Consider the following 18,660-nt stretch of genomic DNA (forward strand, 5'->3'; position numbering starts at 1 on the left):
CCCGCCGCCCCTCCCGCCGCTCCCGCCGCCGCTCCCCGCGGCGCTGCCCCCGCGCTCACTGTCTAGGTAGTGCTCCAGGTACATGGCGGTCGCCATCTTGCACCCCGCCGCCGCCGCGCCCGCCCGYCTCGAGCGCCCTCGCCGCCAGCGCCGCCGCCTCGTTCCATATTCATGACCACCCGGTGGCGATTGGCCGCCGGGGGAGCACCTCGTGCATATGCATGAGGCGGGTGGGCGGAGCCACGGCCGCGTCCGGCCGAGCGGGAGGGGGCGTGGCGCCGCCTCCGCGTCCCCGCGCCGCCTGGAGCGCCGCCCGCCCGCGGATTGGCCCGTGGCGGCGGAAGGGGCGGGGCGGGCGCGGCTGGGCGGGAAGGCGCTGTGGCGGGCGGGCGGCATGGCGGCGCGGCGCGGCGCCTTCATCGCGCTGGAGGGCGTCGATCGCGCCGGCAAGAGCACGCAGGGCCGGCGGCTCGTGGAGGCGCTGCGGGCCGCCGGCCACCGCGCCGAGCTCCTCTGCTTCCCAGGTACGGGCGCCCTGCGGCGGGGCCTTCCCGCGCCCTCCCAGCGATGGCGGCGGCTCCTTCCCGCCCCCTTCCCTTGCAGAGAGGAGCACCGAGATCGGGCGGCTGCTCGGCGCCTACCTGGGCAAGGAGAAGAGCCTGGAGGACCACACCGTGCACCTGCTCTTCTCGGCCAACCGCTGGGAGCACGTGTAAGGGCRGCGCGGGAGCAGCGCGGGCGGGCTAGGAGCCCAGCGCCTTTCCTGGTGTTTGAGTGTCCCCCGGCCTTCATGGAATCACAGRCTCACAGAACGCTTAAGGGTGGAAGGGACCTCGGAGATCATTTAGTCCGACCCCAAGGGGCCCAACTRAGGGCCTTGATGGCCCTTGGTCACTAATACGGCTCCCCTGATGCTCTTCTCCACTCCAGTCCTGTGGTTCCTCTTTGGAACGTGCCCTTGTTGCAGCCGAGGAGCAGCCTAGGCCCTCAGCCCACCCCTTGTCTTCACCCGCTGTGCCCCTGGTCACCCAGCTCCCTTCAGTGCTGTTGCCTGGAGAACACGACGCCTGCAAGCGTGCGGCGCCACTGCCCGCGCGGGGCTGGCAGCCGCCGCTGGTGCCCGGGACGAGGGGGCAAACGGYGGCGGCGCTGCGGCCGAGCACGGCCTTCCTTGCCAGGTACCGCCGCCCCAACACGGGGGTGCTCTTGGCACGCAGGGGAACCGCAGCCAAAACGAGCTCTCGTACGTGCAGTTCGTGACGGCTGTGCTTTGGACTGAGAAGGTTACTCTGCCAAGTGTTTTTATTTCTCTTTCATTTTTCGCCTTTGAAAAAGCTTTGCTGATCTTCCTGTAGTGCCTGTGCTAAGCGAACTGGGAAGATATCAGGCAGGCAAGTGAATTGTGGTAAATTCCCTTGTGGGAGGTAGAGGACACCTCTCGGATGGAGGCAGCGTGTCRCCTGTGTGCTGCGTAAGGAGGAGGCCCCAGCTATTCCCTTCTGGATCCCATCTTGAGATCCCATCTTAGTAGCTGTTGAATGGATTTTTGTGTAAGCTAACAAGGTTAATGGTTTTGATGAAGTTAAAAATGATTAACTCCATTTATCTGCAAGGGAGTTTAACTCTCTCTTTTTTTTTTCCTTCCTTCCTCACTTGTGTTTCTCAGGCCACTCATGAAAGACAAATTACACCAAGGGATCACGCTGGTTGTGGACAGATACGCCTTTTCCGGAGTGGCCTTCACAAGTGCCAAGCAGGTGAGTGAGAAATCCAGCAGGGAACCCCATTTAGGGAAATGGAGCTCTGGTTTGAGGCCTCATGTGAGAGCTGGCTTGCATGACCCAGGCTCTTCCTGTGYGCTGGACCTGAGAGGGGGAAGGTTCAGGGGAGGTGCAACCGTAGCCTGTTTGCCTGTGTCCACCTCCTTCCGAAGAAAGAGTAGAGAAAAACCCTAAGTTAGATAAATGATGTATTCCAAATTGGGATAGGCCCCTGGCTGTTAAGAAGTGGGGGTGTTTGGGCTCTGGGGAAAGATTCAGCAGACGTTCACCAACCTCCCTTGCTCTGGCAAATAGGATACAGAGTCATTGAGTGACATGTGTCAGAAAGGATTTTAAGAGGTCATCTAGTCCAACCTYCTGCCCTGAGGAAGTCCGACTTGGAACAAGCTGCTCAGGGGCACATCTAGCCAAGGCCTTAATATCTCCAAAGATGGAGGTGCCCAACCTCTTTGAGCCCTTTGTCCAGTTTTTGCTTACCATCCCTGTTTAAAAAAAAACAAAAACAAACTCATATACTCATAGGGGTCTGTTGCTTCTCGTCCTGTTCCTGCTCGTGCCTGAGACAAGGCAGAAGGCAGATGTTCTCCATGGCCTCTTTTTGGSTTGTATTAGTAGTAAGATCCCCATGAGCTTCCTCTTCTCCATGTTGAACAAAAGCAGCTTCCTTGGCCTCTCCCTGGGGTCYGTCCCCTGAGCACCTCCGTGGCCTCTCTGAGCTTACTCTGGTGTTCAGCATTCAGGTCATTAATAAAGATGCTGCTGCTTGGTGGACACCAGTAGTAACAGTTGGACTTGGTACTGCTGACCACCGTGCCTTGAGTCCAGCAGTCCTGTGGTTTGTTTGTTCATTTATTTTTTAGTGTCCGCTTACCCAGTTCCTGTCTTGCTCAAGTCAAAGCATACAGTTATTTTGTTGTCAGAAGTTGCCTGTGATAAATCCTTGTTGGTTGCTCCCAGTCCTCTTCATGTCCCTTGTCTGCTTGGACCTCATGTGCTCGGACACAGCTTTGTTGAAGAATTTGCTCTAAAACCTTCCCAGGAGCTGATGTCAGGCTGACCACTTTGTTATTCCCTGGATCCTCCTGGAAGATGGGTGATATTTGCCTGCTGCTTGCATGGAGGAGCAGCAGCGGGTGTCACAGAGTGAGACGAGACTGCAGYGTTTCAGATCTGCATGTTTCAGGGGAAGTTTTAACTTTGGGATCTTGTTGAAAAATGGTAAAGCTTTGTCCTTAGCACCCGGCCTAAAAAACATGGGCAGGCTTTGAAAGTGCAGGCTAGGTATTTATAAAGGAGGGCCCCAGGAGATCTATAGTCCTGGATAAAACTGCAGGATATTTCTGTGTGGCAGCAACTTTCTTTTGGACTGATTTAATTTTGGCTTTGTAACAGCTTCATGGAAACCTAAAAATGTTAATAAGTATTTAAGGGTTAAGGGTCTGTGTAGCAGAGGTGTTAATGTCATTAGTGCCCCCTCATCTCAGTGAATAAAAACATTTCAGAGTACCTAGAAAAAACTATCCCCCCAAAATCTTTTAGGACTAAAATCCCTGACGAAAAGGAAATATCCAAGTTTGTGACTTTGTAGGTCTCTGAGTGATTTTGTCTGTGTCTCTTCTGGTTGTTCCTCCCCTGACCTTGCATTCTCACTGTCTTGCTTCTTTTCTTCATTACTCTTTATTTCTTTAACCTCAAACTTAGTTCTCTTTGCCTGGGACAGAATTTCTGCCTGGAGTGGTGTAAACAGCCTGATGTTGGACTCCCAAAGCCAGATTTGATTCTGTTTCTTGAGTTAAGTCCGGAGGAAGCAGCGGTACGAGGGAACTTTGGGAATGAACGCTATGAGAACAGCTCCTTCCAAAAGAAAGTTCTGCAGTCCTTCCACCATCTGATGAAGGACAAGACATTAAACTGGAAGGTGAGGAGGTCTTAGTTGTGCCCTGTTTCGGGGAGAACAAATCTAGATAGAAAGCAGTGAGGAATGCATCTGCTCTTCCCTGCCACTGTTTCCTTGGGATCCTAGAGCCTCTGCCAGGGATTCTAGAAACTTGAGAGGTTTTGAGGGCCACCTGCAATTTGGTGCTCCCTTAGTGACAACCACTCACGTGGCCAACTTCCATCAGCAGTTGCTTGCTAAATACACCAAAAACCTCTACAAATATGTTAAGTTTTCTTCCATGCTGCTTTCTGCTTTCATGCAGACATGGAAGTGGGGGTTCTGCCCCAGATTACAGCTAAAATACTAGTCACGGAAGGCTAGGTATGGACATAGACTTGCCAAATGATCATATCACCTAAGGCAAATGTGTGATTTTTCACTAGGACTCCAGTCCTAGTTAGAGCATTTGTCTGTGTTTAGGTTACAGAACTYAAAAGGCTGCCAGAAAACTACATGCAGTAGCAGCAGTTTCTTTTGTTTCCCTTCATTTGGTCCCAGACTGACTTGTTAAATGCCTATGGCTAAATAAAATAGGTTTTCCAGTTCTACAGCACAAACAGTGCACAAGAGGTATAATTAGCTTATGGAGAGTAATGGTGCTAAATAAAGCATGGAGCAGAAATAAAATTGGATTGTTTTTTCTCCCCTCTGTTTCTCATTTAGTGCTGGAAATAAGGAATGTGTTTCTAAGATGTTCATTTTGTTTTGGAAACAGACAGTAGATGCTTCAAAGAGCGTAGACGACTTGCACAGAGAAATTAAGTCTGTTGCAGAGAAAACCATACAGGACGTTCAGAATAAACCCCTGGGAGAACTCTGGAAATAAAGCTCGAAGGGAAAAGGATGCTGAAGGGAAAACTCACCTCCTGGATGTTGTGTGGTAGGATGACTCCCCTACAACAGCACCCAGTAACTACAACACAGGTCACTTGTCTTCCATGTCCCTTATGGTGCTTGTGGTTGTATTGGGTTCTCCACTCCATTCTGCCTTGTCCCTTCTGTATTTGTAAAGCAGCACATTCTTTTTCTTTTTCTTCACCTCAATCTCTTGTTCTGTTCTTTGCAGTGCTCAGTGCTGTAGTGCAGATAAGGGTTACTGAGCCCAAATCTCTCTTGGGAAGTGGGTAGCAGCCACAGGAGTAGCAGCAACTTATGCATCTGCCTCTTTGCTGTAATGTAACAGCTGTGTCAAAATGAGTTTTTAGAGGACTTGCTAATACATTATTCTTTTAAATGGAGCAATAAATTCTTTTAACAGAAGCAAAAGTGCATTTTTGAACATGAACCTTCTCCTAGGAGGATTTATGGGAGGTGAAGATGCAGTGTCATCAGCTACTTGGTAACCCCACTCCACCAGCTTTGATCAGTGTGCAAGAACAGCAGGAAAGACAAAAGATTTTAGATTTGTTTATTCAGATACAAAGTGAAAGCAGATGAATGGAGCACAGCCCCACCTCCTCTGCTGCCTCCTCCCCTCGCTCCTAGAGAGGAGAGAAGCAGTCCAAGCAGCAAGTAATAATTTAGTGACAGAAGCATTGCAGTTTCAAGTTCAAACCTTTGCTAGTTGGATGGCATGGGGACAGTTAAGAGCATCAGCAGGTCAGTCACAGAGAAAGAAGTCATTTCTAGCCCACTGCCACCACCTTTGGGCACAAAAGCATCAACTGTCAGGTTCTGATCCTAGATGTACAAAGCAAAGCTTTGTAAACAGAACACAGTGCACGTTGCAGCCTAAGGAAACTACTCCAGCCACTCTGTTCAGTTCACATTAAGATGACCTGTCTCCACAATTAATCTTTATCTGAATTCTGWTTGTGCAGATGAGGATCCAAGCAGACTACAAGACATCTTAAAGGTAGCTCAAATTTCCAGTATAAGCACGTTGGACCTTTTCATGGCCTTCTGCCTTTGCTGACCTCATAGGGCTGTTCTCTTGGAAGGAATTTCTCCAGGTTAGTTCCTGAAGTACATTTGGACACACACTGTGGGGAGGCTAAGTCTCCAGAAGAGCAAATTAAAGTATATGAACACAGCTTGGRGACCTATTCAACCTTCAGGCCCTTTTCTCTTGAAAGGAAGAAGGAGAGGAAGTGTTGAGCCTACCACAGAGGATAGTTTGAGAAATTTATAATCCCTATTTTTGCTACCAGCAGGATTAATTCACTAGCCTTTGTGACAGCACACTGGGGCACAGGCAAAGCAGTCCCATGACTGTTAGATTCTTAGCTGTCCTGTTCTGTCCTCTCTCTTCTGCTGACTATTTTTATTTTCCCTGGCTACGGAATATAGTTCTCTGCTTAAAGCAACTTCCATGAAGATACTTTCTGTAGACATCAATATGTCACAGAACCGTAAGATTTCATGGACTCTCAGCAAGAGCACACGCTTTCTGCTTTCTCCACTTTGTTTTCCTGCTGTTATTTAAACAGAGTTTATGATGTTCCTCATCCAATTGGATAAATCTGTTCTACACTTTCCTAGATAGCCTTCCACGAAGTGAATTGCCACTTAACTCATGAATTAGCCCAGGGTTTTGATAGGATAGGARTGGGAAAGGAGTATCACACCTTTGCAAAGCACAACCAGGAATTTACTGTAGGAAACATGGTCATCCCTGCTCCAAGGGCTTCAGAGGTGGCTGCCTGTGGTGTGGGTCTACTGTTAATTTGCATCATTAGGTGCAATCCAAGCTGGCTGTTAAGGAGAGAAGCCGCTACAGGAAGTAACTGTACACTTCACCTGCTAAATGAGGGGTAGCTCTATTTAAGCTTCACAGGGGAGTCCCCAGGGAAGGATTTAGCTTTCTAAGGGTTTCTGCTGCCCCTCCAGAAGCCCAGCTGACCTGCTTTTGTAACACATAGGCTTTGAACTCCTAGGCACCACTGCATCCACTTCCAGCAAGCACTGAGAAACCCTGACTCCAAGCCAGTAAGGCTCTAACACCTGTCAGGTTCTTCATCCTGACATGGACAGCACATGCTCCATCCAGAGGCTGCGCAGCATGCCAGGATGGGCAAGAGGGCAGGAATGGCAGCAGGCGCCTGTGGAAACTGGTAGCCCCGAGCTCTCCATGGAGCTTCCCCCCCACCCCATCTCCCCACGCCTGTCACACAGATTTGCAGAGTCAGGGTCCTGTTTGCTCTCAAAGGGATAAGATTTCAAAGTCTTCATCTTCCGAGTCAAAGAACCTTTCCAATCTGTCAGCATCAGAAGAATCTGCAAGAGATGAAAAATGAGAGAGCGCATCACCTCCCCGAGGTGTAGTGGCTGCTTCTGCTATAGCTGCTTCTAATCCAAATTATTGGGGAAGAGAATAGAAGTAATTGCATGACTTGCCCTCAGCTGAAACCAGCTGTTGAATGAGCCCTTGTTCTTTCTCAGAAGGTACTTGCCCCTTTGGGGGAAGTTTATCCACACTCCTCCTAGCAGAAGCTGAGAGGGGCTCTATCTCCTGCAACATTCCTGCCATTATTAACACAATAATCTGGACCTGACAACAGAGATACTGCCCAGCATTTGCTCCTTTTTGCATCATCAGGGCTAAGTAGTGGTTTTAGCACATGCAAGGAGAAGCTAAATTTGGCCAACATTGTCTTTGACTGTTTCCAGTACTGAGAAGCCCAAAGATTCTCAACCTTTCCGGTGGACCTTCACAATTTCTCTAAGGATTCCTTTGGAAACTGTAGGTTCTTATTATTGTAACAGCTTTTGAACTTGCTTTTCACAGTCACCATTTGGCAGCTCAACCTGAAAATAATCCTGAGATGCTGAGATCTGTCCAAAGCCAAAGAACTAAGTCAAGTGACCTAAGATGCTCCAGATCAAACTCTAGGCCAAGCGGGAACAGGCCGCAAGGCTGCAGTTCCACCTGCCTCCCTGGGTGCCTTACCTGGTGTGAGATTCAGGACATCAGGGTTGGAGAAGTGTGATGGCTGGCGCTCCACCAGCTCGAACATCGGCAATGCTCCTCTAACCAGGGACAGCTGTGGAGGAAGAGCAGAGCTGGGAGAACAGACACCTCTCTACTCTGCTATCTCCTTTTAGTCTCCAGTCACCCTATCTGGTGGACTTCGGTGCACCTCAAAAAGCATTTTTCAAATCTTTGATTTCGATCAGCAGCAGAATGTGAGAGCTATATTTTTTCCTCATGCTTTAAGATATTATTGCTCTACTCTTAAAAAGAAACAAGATAGAGAAGATGTGCTACCTGTATAGCATTTGGGAAATAAAACAAAGCTTGTGTTGGGTTATCCACACAGTGATATTCCGGAACACAAACCTTTCCAATTTGCTGGCACCAGTCATTAAAGTCCTCTTCTGTGTTGCAGAAAAAGCCCTGAAAAAAAAAAATCATTATCTTTGTACAGTTACAGACTGATCATTTTGGTCATAAGGCCTTATGTTGACACCAAGCAGCATGCCTTGGGCTGCAGGCAGTTACATCACTTCTAAGGGCCTTCCTTTAAACCATAGATGACATTGTCCTGCCAACCTGAATCCGCCCCATAGACTCACTAACCAGACTCTAAGCCCATCCTTATATTTATGCTCCAAGCAAGCATAAATATAATAGCTCTTTGGCAGAAGGAAGCTTGGATGGAAACGGTCTGTTGGCAACCCAGGGCAATCATCTTGGATTCCACAGAAAGCACTGAATTGAATCCAATGGCACAGCTGGATCCAGATCTTCAAAAGCCACCAAAGCCCAGACTAAAGAGGCCTGAGAGGAGGAGACCCAGGGAGAATGTTACTTCGTGGCCACACTAGGGGAATTTTGCTGCACCAAACTGCTTCGAGGAGCTTGTTTCCCAAACTTAGTGTATTACACTGGCAGCGCTTGCCCRGAACACAACACACCTATGGAGCACCTGACCCGTTACCCCTTCCTTTGCCAGGGGAAAGGCAGTGGCTGTGAAACCCCGGGACCACCGCGCTGCTACTTCAGCTGCTCAGCATGGCCACACGCAGCAGGGACGCACCACCGCGATGGACGGGTCAAGCTCAGCAATGCTCATCCTGCACGGAGGGTGCTGGCAGTGGAAGCTCTCGTCGGGCAGGCAGCCTCTCTCGTCGGGCTCCACTGCAGGCTGGGTCGTGTGAGGATCCAGATAAATGAGCTCCTCCCCTGGAAAGGCAGGCAGGGAGACATGAATGGGAAGAACTATGCCAGAAGTTGTTCCTCCAAGAAGCGAATTGTGAGATACAAGGAGGAGGAAGAGGGAKGACAGGGACAGCTCTAGAGTCCCTGCTCAGGAATCCACATTCTAGGGGTAACTTGCTTTCAGCTTCCTCAGAAGCTTCTCATCTAGGCAATGAGCCAGCTGTCAGCAAAAACAGAGTGCCCATTCTGCGGGAGCACTCTGGGCTCAAGGTGCCAGAGCCCAAGGTACCATTCACCGTTTGGATACGATTCTTGCACAAGCAGCACAACCAGCTTGGGGTCTCAGGAGAGAAAATGAGGGGCAACAGCTGGTAGGTTCTCAGAAGGTAACACCTAAGGGACAGCCCCAAGGTCTGTGAAGGGAGGTAAGCTCTCAATCTAGAAAGAGATCACTGCAGATAGGATTTAGGGTTGTACAGTCCAAGTTTTAAGGCTTGCACTATGGCGTTTGCCCCATGCTGCATTGGTCCAGGATTTCTGCAGGAAAGAAGAGCCCAGCAGTGGAAGCAGGAAAGCTGTAGTGCCCCATGAGCATTTCCAGACAGGAATTTTTGGGGGGAGATGCTTGGAAACTCTTTGTGGCTCTCTGGACCCAGCAGAGCACTCACCTACGTAGCCAATGAAGTAGTGAGCGCTGTTCGGCTTCCCTCCGATCACTCCCAGGGACTGGGGCATCATGAAGCAGTGCTGCAAAAGCAAGGCAGAAAACACACAGCTGGCAAACACTGAGACAGCAAGGTGCAGCAGCAGCAAATATCCCAAAATACAATGGGAAAGAAAGACTGGGACACTGGAGGGAAAAAATATAATCCAGTAGCTAAGCCAGCCATCTCTGGATAGAAGCTTTGTCAGAAAGGCTGAAGGCTGCAACACAGGGGCCTTCAAGGGGCAAGGAAGCAGCTAAGAAACACCTTGAAAATGGTGACAGGAAAACACAATGGTGTGTATCAAGCTGTGTCTTGCTGTGTTATCCACACGCCAAATAAAGGGCGGATTATCTGAGCTGTCTTACCCAAACAGCCAGGAGACAGATAGCAGGACAACGTGCATCCCAAATCGGGCATGAACTCTGTACATCCCAAACTGCAGCCTTGTGTCATTCCCCACTGCAGTCATGAGCTTGTACCCTCAGCCTGCAGAACACTTTCCACCCCTGAGGCCCCAAGTTTTCAGCCACCTTTCATTAAGGTTCAGGCTGATACCAAGCACAGCACAGGAGCTGCACTGAACAAATGCTTCAGCAGGTTGATACCACATATATGCAGACAGGGCCTTAGATKAAAGTCTCAAAAAAAACCCTTTTTTTTTTGTGTTTAAACCCTGTAAGAACTGCACATCTGGACCTCCAGCAACAGTTGTCTCTAAACAAATATTTTCTTTGGAAAAATAGGACAGTGGCTTCTGAGCATTTCTACCTTGAAACTAGATTCCAGAAATGACTTAGTTCGCAGTGGGGCCTTTAAGCACAAAGAGATCAGGAATTCAGCTTCACGTCCTCTACCTTTAGTGTTTTGATATAGGCTTCATTGATTTCTGTGAGCCCAAGCCGGAGAGGTATCAGCAGCACCAGTGGCTTCCACAGCGAGAGCCCATCTCTACCCGCTGCTTCCTCGGGGTGCCCGTTATAGAGCAGCTCTGGCTCCGCACCAGGGAACGCTGCAGCTCCAGCACCCAGTGAGCTGGGCTGGCACAGCCGCCCTACRGAGAGGGAACGTGAACAGAAAAAAACAAAATACAGGAAAAAAAAATTGCATCCCGCCTTCTCCAGCTTGATAAACACGCAGGCAGGAAATGATAAAACCACATTGGGTAAGTTCTGGTATAAACACACCTCTAAGCTGTCTCACTGGCTACCTTCACGATTTGCTAGCTAGGTGAGCCCTTGTATGCACAGATATCGAGAAAAATAAAACCAGAGAACCCCTAATGTGAAGCTACATATGCATGTGTGTGTATCATATATATTTATATACACATACGTGCGCTATAGTTGCCAGGGTTTTGAGAAAACTGGAACAGTCACAATTTCTACTGAATTATCTCACTGAAACACACAGTAAAGACTGTCGTTTGTTCTTTGTAGYTGCTGTTCTGATGACCTGAACATATTCAAGCCTAGGTTAAGCAGTAGGCAGCTTGGCACAAATTAAATTAATCCTGCTCCTTCACTGGGTTTCCTAGTGCCATCATCCCAGGGCACAGGGGAACCTACCTTGGTTTCTCCCCACTTCTCTGATGCACTGGATCCCCCAAATATGCACTAAAATATTCTTTTGGATAAAGGGGGCTGACTCTGAGGGGAAAAATACATGGATAGTTTTTCTCTGCAGTAGTAAAAGGCACTTCCTATTTGGCTTGGGATGAGCAGTTGCCTATTACAGCATTAGCAAATTAGTTTACGTGTAGGAAGCAGTGTTACATTCCAAATGCTTCACTGTGGCACCAGTACGGGCACCGTGAGCCACACAAATACAGCCTGCAGCATTCCCAAGCCTTGCCTCAAAGTAGCCTTTTCAGGCTAAAGCRAAAAATAAACCAAATTTCCCTCTCTTTGCTGACCCATGTTTAAGCCAAGGACATCGGCACACAGCTTCACAGAGCAATTGGTACTTAAGGTTAGRCAACACTGGTGCTCACTCTGATCTTCTGGTTCTTGGCCTCTCGGCTGAGACTGGCAACAGATAGATATGGCTTGATATCTATGGATAGATACGGCCACAACAATCCTGCACTCTCAGGACAAACTGTCCTTGCCTGGTACAGCTCCAGGGCAGCTGAAGCCAGTCCAACTGCCATCTGCTGTGATCTCACCCTTAACTTTGCACTGGGTTCAGCACTTACTTAGCACACTTGGTCACCGCTTTAAGGCAGGATTTCAAGATTGCTCTGCTCTTTTACTCTCTGCTTTCCAGTTCTTCCCTGGCCTCTTGCTACAAGGTACTTTTACCTCCGTGTGATACTTACTGATTTCTTCCATCACTACAGTGTTGTCCATKGCTATATGCACTGCCAGGTTGCTCCATGTATCAAAAGTAGCGAGTTTTCTAGAGAAAAAGTTGAGTTTTGTTTAGGGAAAAAAAAGGATTTGTTACAATATACAACACAAAAATGGTGTTGTGCCAGAAAAAAATGGATTAGGAGAGACTGGCTTTCATCAGTCTTTCATCAGTTGTGCTTTAAATATATTTTCAGGGAGCTCCCAGCTTGTCCAATGAGAAAAAGCAAGGAAAGCTTAGTGACAGGAGTGGCCAAAAATGACTGGTTTTACCACGTCCCAGTTAAGGGCAGTCCTGATCCTCTGCCTGCCAGCAAGGAAGCCAGCACAGATCCTAATGACAGTGACACCTGCTTTGACAGTTGCTTGGTCTGACCCAAGCAGCGCTGCATTCAGCTGCAGGAGAAAACATGCAACTTGTGGGGCACAGAGAGAGATTTTTCAGGAGTTGTCCTCATCTTGAACTCGTTTTTTTCTCATCTTCTGCCCACATGTGAGTAACAGAAGGGCTCTTTTAAAGTTCCTGCCCCATCAGGTTAAGTTCAAAAGGTGGCAACACCATCCAACATTGTGCTTCATCCAACAGGCAGAAGCCTTTAGGACAGGAGGTATTACAAACCAGAAGGCCCCAACTTTATTGCTAAAAAGAAAAGCACGGCACTTACTTGAGCACTTGTGCTACTGTGTTTGGTCCATACCACTGGCCTATGGATTTCCCCTCTCCAACTCCCATCTGGGCTGCATTGCAAGAAAGAAAGAAAAAAAAAAAGTATAATTTAGCAAGTTATTCACTGTGACTCTTCTCCATGTGTTATTGGGAATTTGTATTTAATAGGGACCAAATCTCATTTGGAAACATTCTGGGGTCAGCAGGAGCTACCCTTTCACAAGGTGGCTTAGTGTGGAAGTTCATAAAACCTATGAAAACAGTCAGCCAAAAAGCTATTGAAGTAAAACCTGCAAGACTAGACAAATCCTTGAGCAACAGAGCTTTGAAGTTAAGTTCTCTGCTTTGAGAGGGTGGTGCTCTAGAGGCCTAAATTATCCTATGATTATGACCTTCAGAAAGGATGATTTGGTTTATCTACTCAAAAAGGGATGAAAGAAGAGAAACAAATCCTCGGGGATTGTAAAGCAAACCTTCTCCCAAAAGTTTATGATGCAGAAGTCCAACGAGCAGTATTATCTCAGAAGTTTTATTTATAGTGCTGGATCTCCAGGAACTTCTCCATAATCACTCACAGAAACTGTAGGTACTTTGTCCAATAGGAAAGGCTAGAGGAGGCTGGTTCTCTCTTTTTATTTACCAGGGAAATTAGTATTAAAATTAGATCCTTTCTTAATTCACTCACTACTTGTGAGAACTTCTTCACACAGCAATCTTTTCACATTACCAGATCCTGCAGAAAACATCACCTAGATCCGTTTGCCTTATGTTAGTTAACCAAGGCAAGGACAGTGATGCTGAACGCAGCCTAAAGCATGAGATAAACATAACAGCCTTATGGAGTCCACATGGAAATCTATCCTAACCCATAATACAAAGTGGTCTGGATCACATCAAAAAACAGTACATCAGTAAAAGCAGTACGATATCATATACTAGGTGACCTGCTATTATTTTTTTTTCTGGCTAAGCTGTTAAAATACACATGAAGTCATGTTACACAGTCATAGGAAATGCCAACAGAATACCCCACAAACTCTTTAGCATCTTACCTATCTGGTGAATGGAGTAGTAGCTGTCTTTTTTGTCGATGAAGGCATTAAGTACATTGAAGTAATTGTCCGCTTGCCTCTTCCCTTTTATCCACCTCCAGTCTAAGGTGGGAAAGAGAAAGAAAGCAGGTTAATTTATTAGCAACCAGAGACTGCCAGAGACAACGAGCTCTCTTCCCCGGGCATCAACCCCGGACAAAGTTTTCCAGTCGGTCTCTTACTACGAGGCATCTGAGGCATTCCCAACACTGCAGAATGAATGCTAGTAGAACAGTAAATATTGTCACAGCGCAGGTAAAGCAAAATCACCCCTAGAAAGAAAAAGTCATCACTAATTCCACCTTGTTATCCCACAGACAGCAAATAGGATTAGAGTATCTCTAGGACAGGCATGAACTTACATATTCTGTGGAAAAACAGGTGACTTCATCACAAAAATCATCTTGCACTCATTCAAAGGTCATTAAGAAGTTTCAGAAAAGAAGTATCCAGGGAGAAGACACTATGCTCAGCACATGAGGGCCTCTTCACAGAAGGTTAAAAACTGAACTGTAAGCAGCAGTTAATTCCCATGTTCTTTTGAGAATTTTTTAAACTTTAAATTAATTATACACACAAACACATATACATATAAGAAAATTTGTTAGTGCTTGGCTAAATCTTCAATGGATTTTGCTGGCATGTCATAGGACTTCATCTGTCTTAAGAAATAGGCAAGGATTTGCCAAAACATAGAATCATTCTGAAAATAGTCACCACTTTGCAGCAGGTATGCCAGACTGCTGTAGCCAAAAGCTGAAATATGAAGAGGGTGTTTTCCCCTTATTGTGATGTGATGCATATTTGAATATCTCTTATCATTGAAAGGAAAATGATCGTTCCTCAGGCAGAGAGGAACTTACGGAGAAGAGCTACAGCACATACATTGTTTCCTCTCTCCATCCCCCTTTTTAAAACTGTATTTACCTATGTAGATTAAGAGATAGCAGGGGAAAATGTTGGAGAGTTTTCAGTAGACTTCTCAGTAGCCTTGAACCTGAGAAGATTCAGGAAAAATAAAAATAATAAAAAAGAAAACACAGCCTCCAGCAATTCCCAGCTGTGCCCTTGGCAACCCCTAATTGTGCCCTTGTTATCTGTCTTCCTTATGAGTATGGTACTTCTTGGAGCACCTGATTTTGGAAGTCAGTACGGACTGTGCACTGCTTTACCTCTACCCAAATGCCTGCAAACCAGGGCCTGAGCGAAGATCATCTGGCCGCACCGCAGCATGCAGCCCCAGCCAGTATCTGAAGTGGGACCGGTTCCTCCTGCAAGAAAAAAGGAGAAGACAAATCTGAAATCGTAAATTAGGACTATGATAGCTAAACTGAGGGATTAAAATACAGTTGACAGTGACTAATAGTGACACTTGTCAAAAGAAAACCCAAAGCCTTAAATTAACTCCAAGGCAGGGAGGAACAACAACTTGGAAAGGAAATTCAAACTCGGCTAAAGAGGCGAATTCCTCACAAGCCCAGCAGCCCTCGTGAGTAGTTTCAGATTTCCAACTCAGGGACACATTTCAAAACAGAGGTGTTCAGGACAGACCATTTCTAATGCTCATCCCAAGTGGGCAGCTCCCCATGAAAAATGACATCAGTCACAAGGAATTCCCACATCACAAGCAATTGCCAACAAGGTGAGATGCCAAAGTGAACAACACAGAGTTAAAAAGAAAAAAAAAAAAGAAAAAGAAATCCACACCCAAACGTAGTATTAGCGTCTAAGCTGGTGTTAATTCATATTTGGTAATCTGAGACAAAGGCCTCAAGGCAGAAAGTGTTCCCGTGACACAGCTTCGAAAGGAAGCTGCTGCTTCTCCACTGAAGCCATGCCTGTTATTAAAGGCTTCACAGAGAAGAAGTTGAGATGAGCACAGCTGTACTACACGGACAGTGCCCGAGTACAACCCATGGAAGGAGTTTCCTTGTAAAGCTGATTTTTCCTCCTTTCGATTCCAGCCAGTCATTCTGGATGAAGGGCACCAAGAGAAAATACCCCCCAAGAACTGGGTCCCTGGGTGTAACATCAATTCTGGGTCTTAATAACTAAATAAATAAATCATAGTTTAGGGCAGATACTTTAAGGCAGCAATTTCTGTATCCTCTCTCTAGCTTATCTCTTTAAGCCACATCAAGACCAAGAAGAGCGTAATTAGTCTTCTTCAAACCTATGTAGAACTTCACTAGCACCAAAAGCACCATTTTTTTTCCCGTGCTGCTCAAAGAAAGGTTTCCTGTAGGCTTCCTCCACTCATTCTCATGACCTTTCTAACATTACTGTCAAATTCAAATGCTCAATAGTGCTAAAATAAAAAAAAGCAAGTCTCTTCTCTCCATCTTTTCCCCCATAAAAACAACAGAATGACACAAAAACTCAGCCCAGGGTAACAAAATACGGCATTCCAGAACAGAGGGCTTTCAAAATGTACCCCATGGCTACGAACCCAAAGGGCTACCACTTTATCTACTCCTGACATGAAAACAAAGAGCTGCCCAGTTGAAGATCATGAAGGAATATTTTCTATTGATTTCTCCGTAAAAAGAGTACATGCACATATGATAGAGGAGACACCTTCATTCATGTCATCTTCAAACTGAAGATAGGAGCCAAGAGGAGACTGTTCACTTACCTGTTATATCTGTAACACCTTTCCCGTTAAAAGCTGATCATCTCACAATTCTGAACCTGTTTATTCCCAGCCAGTCCCAGAAAGCAAGGGAAGCCGTGTTRCCTTGTTTGTTTTTCAGGACTTGTCTACAACACTTACCGATGGCAGGGAAGTTCTTTCTGTAGGTGAACCAGAGCCGAGAGGTGACATCCGAAAGGATCTCTTCTTTTTCTAAAATGTTTCCAAAAGAAATCAGAGAACACACATAAAAGGATAGTCAGACTAAGCAGCTTTCCTACCACCTTCACCTCTGTCCCCGGTGTTTGGCTTCTCACTCAGGTCATTCTCCTAAAGAGGCAAAAATCTGCTTGAGGAACAGGAGAGCATCACGTGCAAGAGAAACCTTCTCTTTTCTCCACGAGGCCACAACTAACCCACAGAGACCATGGCCACAGGTCAGGTTTTGAGGCAACGAGCCATTTCCTTGCCCCTCCTTCAAGACTTTCCCTTTCTTCAGCCTCACAGGACAAGTCCCAATAGCTCATACCTTTCTGCAGGGAGATATTACCCTTGAGCCTGCATGCTCAGCCAGCAGACTCTGCTTTGCACTCACAAGGTCCACAGTCACCTTGCTCCTCAGAAAGTGATACTCAGTATTAACAAAACCTTCCGGAGCGGCAAGGAAAGTCACACAGGGCATTTCAAGTACCTGTAAAAACACTGTATTTTCGGCCTAGTATCCAGACGGGTTCTTTGGTCTCTGGGAAGTCTTCATACTCGAACCTGAGGGTGTCATAGGTAAGAGTAGCTAGAAAAGAGATCAACAGCGTTACACATCCTTTGTAGTCTTTCCTTGCAGCTTAGAAATAGTAAACACACAGAGTAACACAGGAGAGCTTATAGTCAGTGTTGCAGTGACTCGCAACACAGGATTCCAACAGGATGCGACAAGGAGCTGAGAGAAACTGTATCCCTCATGACACAACCGTGGACAAGGGAGAGGAAGCCGACAAGGGCAGGGCTCAAACCCCGGGCCCTCCACGGAGGAGCGCGCTAAGAGTCGGGCTCTAAAGACCGACTGCTGCTGAAGGAGGAGCAGGACCAGCATCGCAGGCTACAAAGCTCATTTTTAGTTAGATTCTGGCCTTGACCCTAGCACTTAGTTTTGTGCTAAGTGAGATGAAAACTGTCTTTATTGCACAGCCAACCTTTAAGTATTCCCCAGGGTCCCTGCCTACTTTTTTTTTTTTACTTAGTGGTTTGTCTTGTTTTGTCCCTTTCTCACTCAGTTTTGGTGATGTTCTTACCAGGAGGATAAAAACGTGCTGTGATTTTGAGGGACCTTTCGGAGCACAGGTCCCTTTCTACGTCCTCCCTTGGTTTCCCTGACACTTCCCTAGGAAATGGGGCATCCCAGGTCAGCCCTGACCGCTCCAACCAGGCTTTTTGTTGGTTTGTTTTGAACGTCAGCGTGTCACTAGATACAACCTYAACAAAAATAAATATTAAATAATAAATAAACCAGGCCAGGAGCATCAGTTATGTTGTAAGCGCTCGGGCAGGCCGCGAATCCCTCGGCTGGAAGAGCCTGGAGCAGAACCGAGGAGGGGATGAAGCGAGGGCGCCACAGGAGGACACTGCCCAGGACAGGACCCTGTGCAGCCGCTCCCCGCCCCGGCGACACCTCCTCGCGGTKCCCGCTCCCTCTCCGCTGGAATCCCCTCCCCGCGGCCAGCACGGGCTCGGCCAGCGGCAGCCTCGCGCCCGGGCCCGGCCTCCGGCTCCCGCCGCCGCTAGGCCCCGCCGCGCGCCCGCCCGAAGGCGCCGGCCCCAGCGGCCTCCGTAGCCCGGGGCGCCGCTCCCGCCGCGCACCTGCGTCCATGGCGGCAACCGAGGGGCGCCGCCGCGGCCCGCGCCCGCCGCCGCCTCCTCACACGCATCCGCCCCGGCGCGGCGCAGCCGAACGGCGACCCAGCGGCGAGCGCGCCGGCCGTCCAATCAGAGCACCGCCTGCCCCCGGCATGCGCTCCGATAGGCTGCAGCCCAGGGGAGCGCCGCCCCGCCGAGCGTGCCTGGGCGCTGCCATTTTGTCGTACGGCAAGGGGGTGTCCGGGCGTCTCGGCTCCGCGACCGAGCCTGAAGGCGAGCGAGGCGGCGCGGCGACCCGTAAGCGCTTTGCTCGCCCCCGCAGCCCACCCGCAGGGGCGGCCGCCCGCACGCGCGCCGGGGCAAGTCCTGAAGCGTGGGAGCAACCATTGTGTTGTACGGACTCTGCCGGGCCCCGCCCCCTCCCTTTCCCAGAGGAACAAGCTCCTCCCTCCCCCTTGGACTCCGTGCACGGCCCCTGTGCGAAGCGCCTCTCCTCGTGCATCCGGGCCGCCCCGAGCCGCTCGCGGCTCCGGAGCCACCACC

General features: G+C 48.3%; 3 protein-coding genes across 3 annotated transcripts in view; 1 reads left to right on the plus strand and 2 right to left on the minus strand.

Moving 5' to 3' along the window:
* ING5 (inhibitor of growth family member 5) overlaps window positions 1-125 on the minus strand; it is a 5,574-nt gene extending 5,449 nt beyond the window's left edge. The window contains exon 1 of the mRNA XM_026036353.1: window positions 60-125. Within this exon, the coding sequence (XP_025892138.1) occupies window positions 60-96 (37 nt within the window). The 5' untranslated portion in view covers window positions 97-125. The remainder of the gene's footprint in view (window positions 1-59) is intronic.
* A 269-nt stretch (window positions 126-394) lies between these two features.
* Window positions 395-4,958, plus strand: DTYMK (deoxythymidylate kinase). The gene is made up of 5 exons (XM_026036354.1): window positions 395-524; window positions 604-712; window positions 1,667-1,757; window positions 3,502-3,699; window positions 4,436-4,958. The coding sequence occupies exons 1-5, from the start codon at window positions 395-397 to the stop codon at window positions 4,544-4,546; spliced, it is 639 nt and encodes a 212-aa protein (XP_025892139.1). The 3' UTR covers window positions 4,547-4,958.
* Window positions 4,959-5,181: 223 nt separating this feature from the next.
* ATG4B (autophagy related 4B cysteine peptidase) lies at window positions 5,182-18,178 on the minus strand. Its single transcript, XM_026036352.1, has 13 exons — window positions 18,121-18,178; window positions 16,958-17,056; window positions 16,408-16,479; window positions 14,807-14,905; window positions 13,596-13,697; window positions 12,542-12,614; window positions 11,846-11,925; window positions 10,383-10,579; window positions 9,490-9,568; window positions 8,700-8,845; window positions 8,000-8,056; window positions 7,610-7,703; window positions 5,182-6,936 (listed from the first exon to the last, which is right to left on the minus strand). The coding sequence occupies exons 1-13, from the start codon at window positions 18,128-18,130 to the stop codon at window positions 6,863-6,865; spliced, it is 1,182 nt and encodes a 393-aa protein (XP_025892137.1). The 5' UTR covers window positions 18,131-18,178; the 3' UTR covers window positions 5,182-6,862.
* Between the last annotated feature and the right edge of the window lie 482 nt (window positions 18,179-18,660).

The sequence above is a fragment of the Nothoprocta perdicaria genome, unplaced genomic scaffold, assembly GCF_003342845.1.
Source record: "Nothoprocta perdicaria isolate Ctin4 unplaced genomic scaffold, notPer1 scaffold_177, whole genome shotgun sequence".
Classification (NCBI taxonomy): Eukaryota; Metazoa; Chordata; class Aves; order Tinamiformes; family Tinamidae; genus Nothoprocta; species Nothoprocta perdicaria.

Coding starts and splice junctions, on each gene's coding strand:
- DTYMK (XM_026036354.1), top strand. CDS start 395: ATGGCGGCGCGGCGCGGCGCCTTCATCGCGCTGGAGGGCGTCGATCGC. Junction 1,758..3,501: donor CCTTCACAAGTGCCAAGCAG/GTGAGTGAGAAA, acceptor TGCCTGGGACAG/AATTTCTGCCTGGAGTGGTG. Junction 3,700..4,435: donor ACAAGACATTAAACTGGAAG/GTGAGGAGGTCT, acceptor TTTTGGAAACAG/ACAGTAGATGCTTCAAAGAG.